This window comes from Ambystoma mexicanum, chromosome 9 (genome assembly GCF_040938575.1).
Source record: "Ambystoma mexicanum isolate Mex_15411 chromosome 9, UKY_AmexF1_1, whole genome shotgun sequence".
Lineage (NCBI taxonomy): Eukaryota > Metazoa > Chordata > Amphibia > Caudata > Ambystomatidae > Ambystoma > Ambystoma mexicanum.
The window spans coordinates 1,301,232,398-1,301,248,763 of NC_090931.1; the positions used below are offsets into that span (position 1 = coordinate 1,301,232,398).

The 16,366-nt window shown below is 47.4% G+C and overlaps 1 protein-coding gene across 6 annotated transcripts in view; it reads right to left on the reverse strand.

Annotated features, from left to right (window-relative positions):
* KALRN (kalirin RhoGEF kinase) overlaps positions 1-16,366 on the reverse strand; it is a 1,827,638-nt gene that overhangs the window by 833,672 nt on the left and 977,600 nt on the right. For all 6 annotated transcript variants that reach the window (XM_069616662.1, XM_069616664.1, XM_069616661.1 and 3 more), the window contains exon 11: positions 8,051-8,242. In XM_069616662.1, coding sequence (XP_069472763.1) covers positions 8,051-8,242 — 192 coding nt within the window. The remainder of the gene's footprint in view (positions 1-8,050; positions 8,243-16,366) is intronic.

Sequence of the window (16,366 nt, forward strand, 5' to 3'; positions counted from 1 at the left end):
ATACATAACTAGTTTTTGCCAAAAATTTGAAAGGAGAACAAATGGGATTTGCCATATGTTGCTCCAGAACCCCTAAACCAATCCTGACTTGGAGGCTGCGTTTGGAAGGAGAGCGAGAAGGGTAACTCTCCAATCCTTGTGGTGGGAATTATTGCAGGGTACGTCCCCAAGATTGTAAAATTGTGGGTGTCATTGCTGCTATATAAGGGAGACTGCACTAGGAAGAGACACAGAGACAGACAGAGGTATCAGGTAATATTGTCCCTGTAAATAAGTCGCTGGATAACGGCATAGGCGGCATTATATATGGGGACAACATATGTGGTAAATGGGAGCAGGGGTTACGGGAGTGTGACACCCCTGCATGCTCCTAATATTGTCTCCGCCAATAACATTTTTGCATGCCGACATTTTTTGCGGGGACATATCATGGAACCGACAGAGGGCTGCTGAAACTTAACATCTGACAGCTGGATGGAAACACCAGAGGAGATTGCTGAGAGTGCATCTGGGTGGAGCTGTCCATTTCTAGGAATGCCTCAAAGATGACTGGGTCCTACGGTGGAGAGCGGGAGGCCATCTTTGAGAGTAGAGTGACCAGACCCCTGCCCTATCTTTCCAGAGTGTCCTGAGATGCCACTGGCTTGCTTTCCTGAACTTTAAACAGAGGCTTTCTTTGCAAGTAGAACTGAGCCCTGGGAAACCAAAAGGTGGGGGAGTCTACTTGCCTTGAATCCTTTCCATTTATAGTGGGGGGGGGGAGAACTGTGTAGATCCTTAGCCTAGTTAACTAAAAATATGAATGTAATGAATTCCCCATTTGGCAGAACACTATGGGGTTAATTTTGTTAAAATTGTAAATTAACCAAGCTCACTTCTCATGTCTGATTTTTTGGTTCCGTTCGTGGATGAATTGCAGGATGTGTGGGTGGAGGCTGAGACTAGCTTTGTTGGACCGTTGACTCTGCGGGCGGTCTTGACTTCGGTTTCAAAAAAAGTGTGGGAAAGATCCGCTGATTGAGAATTTGAGGAGCGCATGGAAAGGTATTTGTGAATGTTTGGGTGTGGACGCATTTAGAGAACCTGGTGCGTCGTTGTGGTTTAATCCTGCTATTCGGATCAATGGTAATGTGGTTTTTTGGGCGGATTGGTTTTTGGGTGGAGTGCGGTGGGTGGCTGAGCTGTTTGAGAATGGTATTTGGATGTCTGCAAGGGAATTGCAGCAGCACTTTGACATACAGAATTTTAAGATCTCAGATTATATGAAGCTGAAACGGGCAATTGGGGTTGTGGACTTTGACAGTAAAATTGATCTGTGTTTGTTTACTAGGAAACCGATTGGGAGGGAAGGTGGCCTGGCCAGTCGAGTCTATAAAGAGATTGTGTCGCACTACAATGGTAATGACTTGCTGAGAGAGGAGTGGGGTAGGAGAATTGGTTCGGATATTTCTGAGGATTTGTGGCACAGGATGTGTGAAAATGTTAAGTTATGTTCTTTGGGGCTCACGGAGAGGTCGAGACAGATAAAGATTCTTAATCGGGTTTTTTGGACACCGGAGAGAATGGTGAGTAGGGGGATGTCGGAGAGCTTGGATTGTTGGAGGTGTATTCATGTGGCAGGTACGTTGGAGCACATGCTGTGGGACTGCAGGTTGGTGAGGTTGTTCTGGGGTGAGGTTGGTCGGGTGTGCGATGTGGTGATTGAGGGTTTACCTGCTTTGGATTTCAAAATGGTGATATTGGGGGGTGATGAGTCTCTGGAGGATCTTACTCAGAATCAGAAGAAGTGGTTGTTCCGAGGGGCAATGATCGGTAAGAAAATTATTTTGCGGAACTGGAAGTCGGTATTGACTCTGAATACTGAGACATGGTTGACTGAAATGCATGACTTGGTGGCTATGGAGAGGACACTTTACAGAAGGGAAGGGAAATTGGTTTGATTTGAGAACATTTGGGGTAAATTCCTTCAGCTATACTAGACTTGGTGTTGTACTTATGTAAATAGGGGCTGGGGGGAGGTGACTGGCGATGTGGTGAATTAGAATGGGGGCTATGTGTGGTTATATGCTTCAATGTAATTGTTTTAAAAAATAAATGTGTTTTGATGGTCTCAAGTACTTTAAATGTCTTATGGAGTGTATTGTAATGTATGTGATTTTATAGTTTTGTTAATAAAGTTTTAAAAAAAAAAACAAGCTCACTTCCCAGTGTGCACTGAAAACTATAGCCTATAATTGAATTGGGTAATCAGTTTCGTCCTGTTGAACTCGACTTCTTTAAGGAAGAGGGGTGTCTTTGTTCTTCAATCCATCCAACCTTTTTATATAGCTTCCCTAACACAGGCCTTTCAATGGAGGAGGGGGATCTGAAATCCCAAATTCCCCAAATCACTCCAATTTTTCTGTCCGACTTCCCCAACACAGACCAAAGAAGGGGGTGGGGGGCTGAAAAACAAACCGCTAAATCACCCTGTGTTTATTTTAAACCGCAAGTGTGGGCGAAATCATAATTGTATTTGTACCAATCTTGGAATCCTACTGCTAGCCTTTTAAGCCCATAAGAAAATCAAAATTGCACAACACTACATGATAATTGTTTTCGTTATTGATCAGTATAATTATTTCTTGAAGTGAAATTTGCAGAAAGTGCAGAATTGTGATTGTGTTCTTTTCAACTTTTGTAATTTATTTATGCTGAGAGACGTTGATTGTGGTGTGCCACGGATTCAAGTAGTGTGACATTTTAGTGCTAATTTCGATTACTTTAATTTCAATAAATACCAATATATTTCCCGTACACCAGCCTGGTTCTTGGCTCATTGTTAGCTTAGGGGAGAGGGATCCAAGGGGCATGACATGCATCTGAAGTAGGGCTGAAGAAAATAATCCCTTAAACAGTTTGTTGCGTCACACCTTAAGTGGGGAAGGAAGGAAATTCCTGTGCTGAGGGTGGCTTCTCAATAACAGTTATACTGCACAGCGAGGGATGCACTCTCCTATTGTGTCAATGGGGAATCAAGCCACCGTTGTAGTCCAGCCGTTTATCTCATATACACTTTTAAATAAAGTCGATTCCTTGATCACAAGCAATGGGAATTTGATATTGGTCACAGGTTGGGCGGTATCCCGGCAGTAAATCCACCAGAATACTGCCCCACGCTATTACTGTCATCACCACTGTTATCACACAGTATTACTGCCAGATCACAAGTGGCGGTGTAAGTCCCCATTTTGTTTGAGTCCATAGGACTCAATGGGGCATTGTTAGCACAATAACTTCAGGTGTAATTGTGCTGCAGTAATTGCCCCAAAAATGGGCGGAAAGTCAGCGGATTTACCTCCAGCTCAGAGCTGGAGGTGAAACCTCCAACTTTCCACCCAACTCAGTTGGGCGGTGCAGTAATGCAGTGGCAACACTATTACGGCCACATTTTTACAGCACCACCCAACTTGTGATGAGGCCCATTGCTTAAATTAATAAGATGTTTGCCTTGAAACATGAAACATTTTAACATATGAAATGCATATGGTGATCTGGCATGTAAACTGGGGATCTTTTTAATGTTTGATGGTTTGTTCAGTACTGCTTGAAAAATTGATATTTTACATTTTCTTTGCCTTGGTGTAATCTGATTGCACACATGAAATAAACAAATTGAACCATAAATGACAAGCCTGGTCACCTAGGACAGCACATACTGTCCTTTGATATCCATGTCCATGTCACGCTGCATAAAGGCCAATACAAGGGAAAAACATTGAACTGCTCTTTAAAAGGTGGAATAGTGGCTGAACTTTTCCATATGCAAGTTGCTACACAACAGCTGAACCCGAATCTTGGCTTCTGCACTTATCCAGATTGTGTGATCTTGCACACTTCAGTTTTAACTCTGTTCTCTTATGCCCCAAGACAGTAGGAAGTTACAAGCAGGCCTGCTAGTCAGAAGTGTGTGAAAAACATGGATTTACTCTTGTTACAGTTCCCTCTGAAATTATTAAAATGACCACAAAACTTCATGAAATTGAGAAAAATAGATTGACCACGATTCTGGGCTGTATACATTACAAAGAATAGTTTAAAAACAAACGTAGGATTTCCGCAAACCTATCTTTGCAATACCGGTCTGTCATAGTATATGAGGACCAATGGTCAGTAAGCAGCAGGATGTGATGTCTGGGGTGAACTCTGCAGCGAGTCCTGCATTTCATCTATCACTTTGCATTTTAGAACTGGTTATTTTGTAGTGGTCTCTCCTACGGCTTGCGTCTTTCAAATGTTCCATGTTCTGGACTGAGATCCCATGACGCTGCACCATTGACTATGCTGGCTTAGGCTGATGGGAGTTCCAGTCCAATACATCTGGAGAGCCAAAGGTTGCAGACACCTAGAGTGTCTTGTCCACCTGCATTGTAGGATGTTAGGGAGAATTATCTGTTTAGGCTGAATTTCCTAACTTAGTGAGTCCCCCAGCAGCTTTGCTGGATTTCTGGAGTTTGTTTTTTTCTCCTGCCAAGAGTGAGACTCTTTTTCTCCCACTCTTGGACATGATTGTGGTGTTCCTTTGAATGTTAATATGTGTCATGGGCTATGCGGTCTTTTACTCCATAGGGTCTCATATGTTTTTTCTAGGTGTGTTACACAGCACCCTCCGTGCAGTAACACCGGGGTGTCATAGTGACCCCCCCACTGTAGACTCCATACCCTGGGACTGACTACTGTCTCCCAGGGCATGTAAAGTCACCATTGGCTTTACTAGTCCCAAATTACTAACAGAACCAGTACAAACCATCATATTGTGGACGTACTGGTAGGGGCAATTCGATTGCCCCTGGGTCTGTTATTCGAGGGGGGCACTGTCCCATCCCCCCTTGTCGAGTTTTGGCTGATGGCAGTGGATACTACTTTTTATATTCAACCGCGAATATATCTCTATGGGATTTTCCCATTGTTGGAGGCTAATACTTTTTAACATAGCCTCTAACATACCGCCGGTTTATTTATTTAATATTAATTCACCGGTTGGTATTTTCTGCCAGAACTCGGTTTTAAAATGGCGTTTGTGTTCGCCTCTGTAACTCCAAACCAAAGGTCGAGCCCTTTGTTCCACTTTTTGGCGGGCTTCTCCACAGAAGCCTCCAAAAGTGGTGCCACTCTGTCTGGGTACCACAGGGGGTGTGGGAGGGGGTTTAGGAACCCTGGCTGAGTTACCTTGGTAACTCAAGTCGCACTCTTGTGTGATTGGCCCAAGTGGTGAACCGGCTGGCTCACCACTTAGCATGTTTGATTGACAGCTGGGCTGAGCGAATGGGGGTGTGCTGCATAAAAGCAGGGCTTTTGGGACTGGAACTTCAGAAGTCGCCACAGGACCTGAAAACCCGACGAGGGAGAAGCTGAGCCGACCTGCTACGACGACACCACCGGTGGAGCCCTGCTGAACCGACTCACCACTTCCCAACGACAGAGGAGATCTCCCTGCTGGAGAGTCTTCTTCCCCTGACTGGTGGGCACAACCAGTTTACCTTCTTTTCTCGCATCCCAGGACGTCTTGTGGTCGAATTGCCCGTGCCAAGCACCCCGGCAACCGGATACCCACTTACCACTGGACCGCGAAAAAAGGACCGCTCCTTTTAATTGAGAACTCCGCGGCTGGTTTCTTCCCTGGCAGTGCAACACACTCCTGCTTTCCTCCCCGACGAGATCCTCTCTTCCCCCGGACGAAGCACCAACTTGCACCCGCTGCCAGGAACAACTGCCCCCGCTGGAGCATTCTCGCCATTTTAAGGTACCGTGTCCGCCAGGCCTCCCTTTCTAAAGATTGCTACAAGGTAACAATAATCCCTTAACCTTCTGGACTGGGCTGGCCGCCTTGACCATCTAACTGGTCCCTTTCTGTTGATCCAACTCCTTCTGAAACTATTGCGAGACTTTTGGGCACTTTTAACCGTGTGACCTTGGACACATTTCGACCGGAGCCTCTTAAAGTGGGTCCGGCCTTGTTAACTTTAACTTTACGGTTTTAACCTGCCTTCTTCTCCTACTGTGTTCTTCCGAAAGTGTTGGGATCTGTTTCTATCTTTGCTCTGCCTTTCTCTCCCTTTTTAACTGAGTGATTAGAGTGCCATCTTCGTTAAGCGCTCACCGCTGTCTGAAAATAAGTGTTGCTTTACTTAAGACTTGTCTAATAATTGTTGAAGGGAGTGTATATCTTTTAGTGACCGTGTTTTTGAACTGTTTGATATTAGTGCCAGTGTGTTTAACTAGATGTGTTTTTTAAAATAAATAATTATATCTGTTTTACACCAAGCTCTGGTCAGTGTTTGCTTGTTCTACTGTGTTCTTTTGACCTATTGTGAATACTCTGTATACTGCCTAACTCTTCTTGAGAGAAGTCTGACTGCTCAGCCAGAGCTACCAGGTAAATCTGGGTGGTACAGACTGCCACCAATTGGGTTTACTGCCAACCACCTGTAGTCTTAAATCTTTTGCAGTGGTCATAGAGGGAACTGCACAGGTTTCTGCCTAACATAGGACTAGCTGGAGACTGATCTCTGCCCTTGACGGTAGGATACCGTCCTGGAAATAATCCACCCTTTACCTGTATAGCTCTTGTGGTACAAGACACTGCAACTACCAGAATGCAAAGAGATATTAATGTTAATGGGTCCTGCACTGCGCACTCTTGCCACTTGTGTGGTCTCTTGGTGCTCTGGCGGATCGGCAATGGAAGGAGGGCTAGGGGTATGTTAGTGGGATCGATAGGGAGAAGAGCAAGAGCTTTGATGTGCTGTTGGCAGATTCAGTTCAGAGAAACCGGTCACTGAGCGTTGGTGTTTTCGGTTGGTAGCTGTAATTTGGTGTTGAGGTATGATTGTGTATGGTATGGTTTTGTGTTGAGTGTTGTGAAGTGCATGCGTTTTGCGGTGCAGTAGAGGTGTGGTTGTGTTTAGTTCAGAGTTGAGGGTATGCAGTATGGTGAGTTTTTTTGTACGGTTAGTTAGGAGCAACACATTTCCTACCCCAAACAATCCATCTAAGTGTGGTACATTTCCTACCCCAACAATCCATATAAATGCAATACATTTCCTACCCCAACAATCCATCCAAGTGTGGTACATTTCCTACCCCAACAATCCATATAAATGCAATACATTTCCTACCCCAACAATCCATCCAAGTGTGGTACATTTCCTACCCCAACAATCCATATAAATGCAATACATTTCCTACCCCAACAATCCATCCAAGTGTGGTACATTTCCTACCCATTACACTCCAGACAATTCAGAACAATGCCATTTGCGCTGACAATATTTGGCCAGCACGTATCAGCCCGCAGGAGATCCGCACACTGGCTACCCGTGCGAGAACGGATGCACGGTCTGTCTTACCTTCCCAGGCTTCACAGGCAGCTCGAGAACTCTGCTCTTTTTGTGTGAAGCAGAGGAAACTTGCTTCCCTACATGGGGTGAGCTTGGAAGGGGGCATAACATTCACTACTTGGTGTCCATGCAGGAGGGCCCCATTGGCCGTTTGAAGTTCGGAGTGGCCAGGGTAACCAATGATATGCGCGACTGACACCTCGAGCCGGTGGTGGCTTTTCATTCTGCATGCTGCAGATTTGCAGTTTCCTTTTCCCACCTAGAGCAATATTGGCCTTCAAATCAGGTCCCCGCAAAGCGAAAATGAAGGACAGACTCGTGAGGTAACTGTGCAGCTTTTAACTGGTTTTGGAATACTCCCCTCATCTCCCTGGTGTAAAAGGAAAAGCCCCCGGCCCCTTACCAACTGGGTGTGTGTTTGTGGAGGAGCGCGCTGGCTTGTTGAGTGTGTGCAAGAAAACCTTTGCAACTTTGCTGTGCACGTGGAATCGAAGCCTTATCCCCTTTGTGTACATGCGCAAGAAAACCCTCATCCACATGCTGCGTGTATTTCTTTATTTATATAGCACACCAAGCCCTGCGGCATCTGGGCGCACTGCTTAGAGATACAGTTAGTATGTGTGGAAGCGAAACATTGACACTTCGCGGTGCGCGTGCGCGCGCAGCCTTACCTCCTTGGTGTGCGTGTGGAAGAGGACGGACATGTCCAGCAGGAGCTTGCGCTGCTCCACGCGCCTCACGAAGTCCTGAATGCGCACCTCCAGGTGCCGCGCCGCCTTGTAGATCTCCTCGGGGTCACATTCCCCCGTCTGCGCCAGCTGCTCGGCCGCCTCCAGGAGCTTGTCGGCATTGGTGTAGGTGTTCTGCAAGGGGACAGACAGGGCGGGAGTCAGGTAAGGGTCTCTGCACGGTCTCGGCATCCACACAGCGCGCAACACAGCCCTGCCCACAGGTTGCAGGGCTCCCTCCCTCCCCGGCCCGGGAGCCCGCGTTCGGGGCGCGCTTACACACACTGACGATGATGGCTCATAACTGCGCGCTGAGCTGCCATCTGCGCAAAACGCGCAAGATTAATCCATCGACAGGCACAACATCGCTGCTCATTGGCAGAACGTGCCCTCCCCCATCCAACCCACCCCTGGAAAGCCTCGAGGCTGCAAATGCCAGACAGACTCCCTGCAGCCCCTCGCGCGGAGTCCTGGGCACGGTGGACCCCCTTCCTCTCCCCCCCACTAGTGAAGTGACAGAACCTACTGAAATCCCCTGTTGTGGATTAAACACGTGTTTTAAATAATCGCAGTACTTGGCGCGTGCATCATTAACACCAACACCACCACCACCACCACCACCGCATATTCACACACAATACAATAATATTGCACATGGTCATCTAGCAGAACATAAATGCAGCAACGCGCACGTGCCTCAGCTCGTTAAAAGCACATTATCGCCTCGCGTTATGCTCCAGGCAGGTGTGCAAAACTCCAATCGCGGCATTTTGTGCCATAACAATGCAACAATCTAGACAGGCATGCCACCCTTGCTCACAACAGGGCGCGGCATCATATGCAATGACCCACATTTACATTAAACTGTTGACTGTGCAAAGGGGTGGGGGGGGGGGGGTTTAGCCAGGATGTGTGCAGGAGGGAAGGCTTGTATTTTGCACACAACATGCCTTCCTGGCTGAACACTGCAAGCTATTCAGAAATGCACATTCCACGCAGCGCCACGAGGCCATACCAAGGGCATGTGTGCGCTAGCCAAATTAAGATAACGGAACAATAAACTGCCATTCATGGGAGGTCTGCTATTTTCTTACACTAAGGGGGCCCTCCTGGGGTTCATTTTCCAGGAGAAGAGTGCAAACATGCATGTTCCATGTGTACTCGCGCTACTGCCATCTGGCGGTTCACTGGTCGGGGCGTAAGGCGGCGGCGCCCACGACATTAGGCAAAGCACGGCACGCCACGATGGACCCAATAAAGGCACAGCCGTGTATAGGATTAAACAAACCCACACAAGTATATACTACTCCGGACGTTACGACTGTACCTTTATTATTCGATGCCCGGTGTGCGGTCAATTCAGACAGAGCCCCCGTCCTCCCACCTGCCCCCTCGCCCAGCCTTTCAGGAGTGCGGGCAGAGCCTTGCCCGCAGCTTGCTCCAACGCTAGCCAGAGCGGTGGCAGCCCCTGCTCCGATTACAGGGTCCACCAGGGGGCGACGTGGGGGCACTGTGACGTCATAGGGTTGAGCGCACAAAGCACCGTGACCTCACAGCATTCGCTGCACACGGGGTGGCTCGGATTCCAGAACTGTACCGAGGATCGGACTTTACAGGGTGCGACACACCACGAAGCATTGGTCATACAAGACGTGGACCCCCCACACCATGCAGTAACAGGTGCAAGTGGCCGAGGGGTTCAATGGCCAAATACAGAAGAACAAGGCAGAATGCTCTGGACGGTCACAAAACCGGGAGGTGCATTTTTTTAAAGATGTGTTCCATAGATGTATTTAATATAGGTTGACCTTGTACCCCCGTAACCGTAAAATACGTGCACACGTATTTAAAAGAAAGGTGTGGAAATCTGGGTTCAGGTAGAATGACTCTGACATCATGGTATGGATGAGTGACTTCTTTATTATGTTTCCAAGCATAACATCTAGTTTCTAGAGTCATATTAATCAGATAGTAGATTTCAGTTCACATAGGCAAGCACCGGCATCCTCTCTCTCAGGCTTGCATCTTCAACTCCCCCCCAGAGAACACCAGTCATACACAAACATTCCATCCAGTAACATTCCAATGTCACTCATAGCACTCACTCCAGATTCCACTAGGATGCAGGAGAAGACAGATCCTTACAAAAGGCTTGAGCAGGTCGGAAGTACATGTTCATGAAAAGTCGAGACGAAAGGAGTGACACAAGCTGGGCATTCCTTTCTTTTGGCGTTTGGGCCTGTCCAAGGTGTGACTTTTCGCATTGTATATTTCTACGGCGGCCGGGAGGCTGGAAACGGCGGCGGCGGCGGTTGCGCTGCCGAAGGATTCAGGTAAGTGGCGGGGAGGGCAGGAACCGACTGCAGGCACGGGATGTGTGAGGGGAAGATGCCAGGGCGGGGAAGCAGCATTTAGCCTGCTCGAAAAGCAGGCGTGGATTGTGGGATTCAGTCATTGGCGTAATTTTAGGGAGTAGGGGGTGGAGGCGGTGTTATCCCCTCTAACCACCTCAACTTTCATGGCGCTCCATTTTGTCCCCCTCATTTAACAGGGGCCCCTTTCCTTTACATGTCATGTTCCCCCCACCCAGCATTTTCAGCAAAGTTACTCCCCTCATTCAATCAGCGATCCGAGCAAACCTGATTGGTTGGCTCCTCTGCCCTGGGTGCAAATTAAGAAGAAAGACTGTCTGAGCTGTCAATATCAGTATTTATGTCCCTGGAAACTCTGAGATTAAGTTTGGGGTGCAAAAGGAAGACTTAAGTGTACCCAGTGGTGGACTGGCCTGCCCTACAGGGAATTGTGGAGATTTCTCTGGGGGCCTGAACACCATGGGCTTCCTTTCTGTGGTTTTCTTCTCCTCTTACTACCAATCACACCCCACCATCTTTCCATCTCTCCTCAGCCCCCACATCCCTTTGAAGCAAAGAATGTATCATACAGTTTCCAGTAGAATAGTCCTCATTCTTAATAAATGTTTTATGTCATTGTTTAATTATGCTTATTGAAGACATTGTGTTCCCATATAGCAGCGGTTTGCAACCTTCAGCTCGCCAGGCGTTTTGCACTACAATTTCCATAAGCCCTCGACAGCATAGTCAATGGTGAGTGATCATGGGAGTAGTAGTTGAAAACATCAGGAGAACTGCAGGTTGTAGACCCCCGTCTCACAGGGCCACATTTGATTTAAAATTCACTATCTGGACACGTTTTTCCAAATTTTCCTGGCAGAGAACCCCTGAAACCCTATTTATAGGTGCTGGGCTTCTTGCTACATTTATGCGCAAGGTGTAATATGGGGCCACTTTGAAAAACATTTCTAGGGCCACTTTTGGTTCCCATTCAGCCAAGGTATACATAACTATCGGTATAGCCCACAGATAACTCGCATTAAAGCTGTTAACACCCGACGGTCGGGTAAGGTGCTATGCTTTAACCATCATTCACAAACATGAGGGGGTGAGGGTATGAAACCCCGGAAACACGGTCATTAGGCAAAAGACGCTCATTTGGCTGCTGAGAACAGTCAACATTACTGCCCTGTTACAGTGGGGTAGGGGTATTATAATGCACCACCCTTTAAACGTCCGTTAAGAAAATATTCATTATCTTATTAAAGTCTAATTGTCGCATCAGAATTCAAAAGCAAAAAGAAAATGATTTTACTAATTTACTGAAATAAAGTACTACAATCGGTTTGTGAGGTAGCAATGCTCCTGCCTGGGCCAGAGCATAATTTCAGTGAGTGAGTGAGCGAGAGAGAGCAAGTGTGAGAACAAGCAGCCCTACAGATAAGGGGCATATCAAGAACTTTGACTCACCCAAAATAGGCAAATACTCAACTAATAAAAAGCAGGAAGCAAAAATACCACCAACAAAAAATAGTAAACGGACACAGTTGTTCCCCTGCTTTCTCCCACACAGCTCCATGAATATGTTTGGACCATTTCTGCAGGACCAAAGAGGTCAGCAGGCATCTTTCCATGTGCATGAATACTAGGTGCAAAACATTACAAATACATTTCAGTTTCCCAGCTAAAACATATTTGTAATCGCTTATAAAATACCACCATTGGAAATTGAATTTACCTATTTACTTAAAAACATAGGGGGTACAATTCTCCTACTTCAAAACCTTATCCGCAGCGCTTGGAAACGACTTCTACATCTGAATAAAGACCCCTTCTCTGTCAATACCAGAGTGCTGCCTGGTGACTTGCACTTAACATGGCAGGCTGGACACTTCAGAAGACCTTCATGGCAGTGGGTTTTTTACTGCACTGCTGGAGAGCTTTTCACTATTTGCAGGTTACCATTATTTTAAACCACAAAAATGGCTTAAATGCACGGGGCGGGAGAAGGAGAGAGCGAGAAGTTAGCACTCATCTTGCGGATAGTGCTCACAAAGCCCACTGAGAGCGCATTCTGAAAACATCTATAGGGCGCTAAGTGTGCGTGGGCTTCTAAACGCTGGAAAACTGGTGCAACTGATACCCGAATCGCTGATACACACCTAATTAACTGTATGGATGACATGTGGAACTCAATCTTGCACCTGCATGCTGCATTTTGTGCAAGAGCATTACCCCACCGAGACACCTTCTCAAGATACACAACGACAAAGGCAATATTGATGGCATGAAGGCGGAATGGTGTGAATGACATGGCCGCGATTTCTTGAACATTGTCCCATGCCAGAATACCTGGCCACGCAGGAGGGATGGCAGACATGCCTGAATGATACGTCAGGCCTTCAGTAAAGCTTCCCGCTAAGCGGAATGGGCAGCAGGAGCCCCCACTACACACCGAGGACAAATTAGCTCCATCGGTGGATGAGCCAACAAATCCAGTCCCTCCCGACCTGGTCTGGACCACACAATCCAAGCCGGGATTTCAGAGCAGCCCGAGAGTTGGACAGCATCCCGCCTGGCTCTGCTTACTGCCCCTGGCAGCCATGGACAAGGACGAGCAGCGCCATTTCCGCGATGGGCAGGTTAGGTCAGGAAGTATGTGTGAGAAAACAGTTCACACGCTCGCCCCAACCTATTGTTTCTCACAAATGCACTGCTCTTAGAACCCTGCCTGTTGCCCTCAGGGTGCCAGCATGAATAACTAACTATTCTGGGGGGTGGGGGTGAACCGGATGGTAACGGCTGCAGCCAATCGGGTCGCTCAGAAGATGGGGCCTGCAGTCTAAGCAAGCTGGCACCTGCTTGCGCTGTACTTTCCACTTCTGCTGCCGTCCTTTGCCATCTACACTGGCCTCAATTACTTCGCCCCGCCCCTTTGCCCCCACTTACCTCACAGTCCTCTGCTGCACGTCCTGACCACTCCTGCAGCTGCTGCGATATAGACAACGGACTCTGCCAGAGCCCAACTTCATCCTGGTTGTCTTCTTAGTTTGACATTTTTTTTAATTGAAAATCTGCGCATGTGGTCCAGCAAAGCTGCATTCCCACAGAAAAAAGGGCCATTAGCACCCTATTTTTTTGTCCGGGGTGCCAATACTGTTAATAGCCGAGTGTGAGGGCACACATGGCAGATAATGGCCTCCTGCCCTGACAGAGGCTCGGGCTTGGATTCGAGGCAGTGGGTCATTACAAGTTGTGTAGACACTCGCACTCAGCTAAGGGAAGGCCAACCGATCTCCAACAAACCCAAAAGCTTAGGTTGGCTTCAGGTGCAGGTGAGGATCCCATTCAAGATTGCGTACCTTGCATACAAATGCCTCGCAGGGTCAACACAAAATATCCCACAAGACCAACACAAGGGAGCCAAGCACTTCACATAGGGTTACAGCTTGCTAATCTCAAAAAGAGAGTATGCGACCCGAGGTGAGGACCATTTGCTACAATCACTATCTGCTTCCCTATTATCCACCCAGAAGACAGAAGAACGGCCCCCAATCTGACCCATATGCTCTATTAAGACACCTGGGAGGAATCGCTAATAAATTCCAACAAAAACAACAAGAAGCAATTCAGTTATGCAGTGACTTATAGGTCCATTTCTCTGCTCCTCAGCTACGCAACTTTCAATGATTTGTACTCGGCGTGCTTGCCCGTATGCTCGAGTGTCCCCGTTGCTCTCAGGACTCCTCACCTGTTTCCGTAGACGTTGGATTCTTCTATCACTGTCTCCTTTCCTTCATGCACTGGACCGCCACAGCTTCCACCCGGCACGCCTGCTGTTCTCATGGCTCTGGTAAGCAGAATACTGCTCTTCGCCGCCTGCGAACGCCCAGATGTTCTTCACCAGCTCCTTGTATTTTTGCAGTAGCCTCTGGCTTAGTAGTTGCTTCTTCCCGTGTTGCGCTGCCGCGCTCCACCATGCCAGATCTGGCTGTGTGCAAAGAGGTATAACCCTCTTTCGCCAGTCGCTATAGCAGCTGCCTTGTATTTTCTGGTCAGCCTGCTTAAAGTTCCTGAGCACAGGTGTGTGCAGCGAAACACCAGAGCGCTCACTAGGTTCACAGTCTCTATTGGTTCCACATTGCTCAACTCTTCTCCTTTGTCCCAGTACTTCATGAATTCTGAGAACAGAGGTCCATTGAAAACGTTTGACTTGTGGAAGTTAAATGAGCATTTTTAAAAGGTTTGGAAGTTAAATCCTTTCTGATGGAATAAGTGGAACTTAAAAAGGTGATTCTATCAGATGGAAAAGATGGACTCCCAGATGTGGCTGAAAGGGTTTCCCTGTTCTTTATGGGAAAAGGGAGGACACATGGCAATAAGCCATGAGGGTTTGGGACATTGGGAATTACCATGTCTCACCCGCTGGAATCATGACATCTCCACGGAGGCCGTCTCCTCCCATGTGATCCTCCCTCATATAGCCGCCCCTAGGGACAAGATCAGGTAGCAGCTGCCGTCCCCTGGCCACATGGGAGGAGGTCACCGCAGGGAGACCTCCACTGGATTCATCACATGCCTCCACAAAGGAACACACACCGCATGGACACTCTGCTGGCACTGGGAGAGAGGCCTGTAGTGTAAGGGGGAGAAAGCATCTCTTTTAGCTTATTGGTCAGCGGCCTGCAGAGATATATAATCAATAAATCAACCTATTTTTCCAATGTCAAACAGCTGTCATAAATTAAAAGGACAGCCATTATTACCCAACCCCAATTTGTATTTAATCTAAATGCCAATAAAAAAAAATGTCCCTAACAAAAATTGACGGTACATACTTGTTGAAAAAACTATTAGCACAAACATTTAAAAAATAGGAAAATCGATGCAATGAAAACATGTCAACTTGTCAGTGTCCCAATTGTGATACCCTCTTTTATTGTTCTGTTTCCAGGACTCGATATCCGTAACAGATTGACAAACATAATAGGAACAATGAATTCAAATAAGCAAGTTAAGAGGTATTGAACATTTCTGGACACAAAGCATGGATGGCAAATGGGGCAGACATTTGGACAGGACACAATTGGGCTGTGCCCCCCCACCATCCCTCTCCTATGATCCAGCCACTGAGCAGTGCACTGCTACAGCGAAGACCTAAGAAAAAGGGGGGGCATCCAAAAGGCTAGCACTGGGGGAGGCAACCTGTTCTGGCCTGCATCTCCCACGATCCCACACCACCGACTATAATGGCCAGGCCTGATGGGAGCTGTGGACCAGCATCTGGAGAGCAACAGCTTGCCTTCCCCTGGTCTGGAATCACGGGAGCCTAGATAACTTGTCCAAAAGCCTGCAACAAAGCCTGGATATACACTTATGGGTCTAGTCTCCAACAATAGATGGGAACACTTTACTAAGATTTGACAACCTAGCCCAACACTTGCACTAAACTTTATACTAGTCACCTAACCCTGTTCACTCGGTCTCATCCCTTGTCAAGTGTCTAAGCAGGTGTGGACCTTGGAGGATCGAGATGATCGCTTCCTCCACCTAATTCTTACCCTTTTGTGTTCCCCACATCCCTCCTTCACATGACCAACTCTTGGCTCTGACACTTCTGTGAGTCAGCAGGGCACATCCAGATTACCAGGAGGGACATTCAAAAACATTATCTGGCAAAAAAAAGCATCCGAACTTCAATGGCACGCTTGAACACATCTTTAAGCAGGGTTCGAAATTAACGGGAGCTGGGAACTATTTAGCTCCTGCTTGTGGCACAGAAGAGCCTGGTTAGCTTGAACCCAACAGCTACCAGGAGCTACACTTGGCTCCCCAGGCCAACTGATAACAAACATACCTACCTATGGGACAATCAATAAATAAGCATTAGGACACCTCAATGTGACAT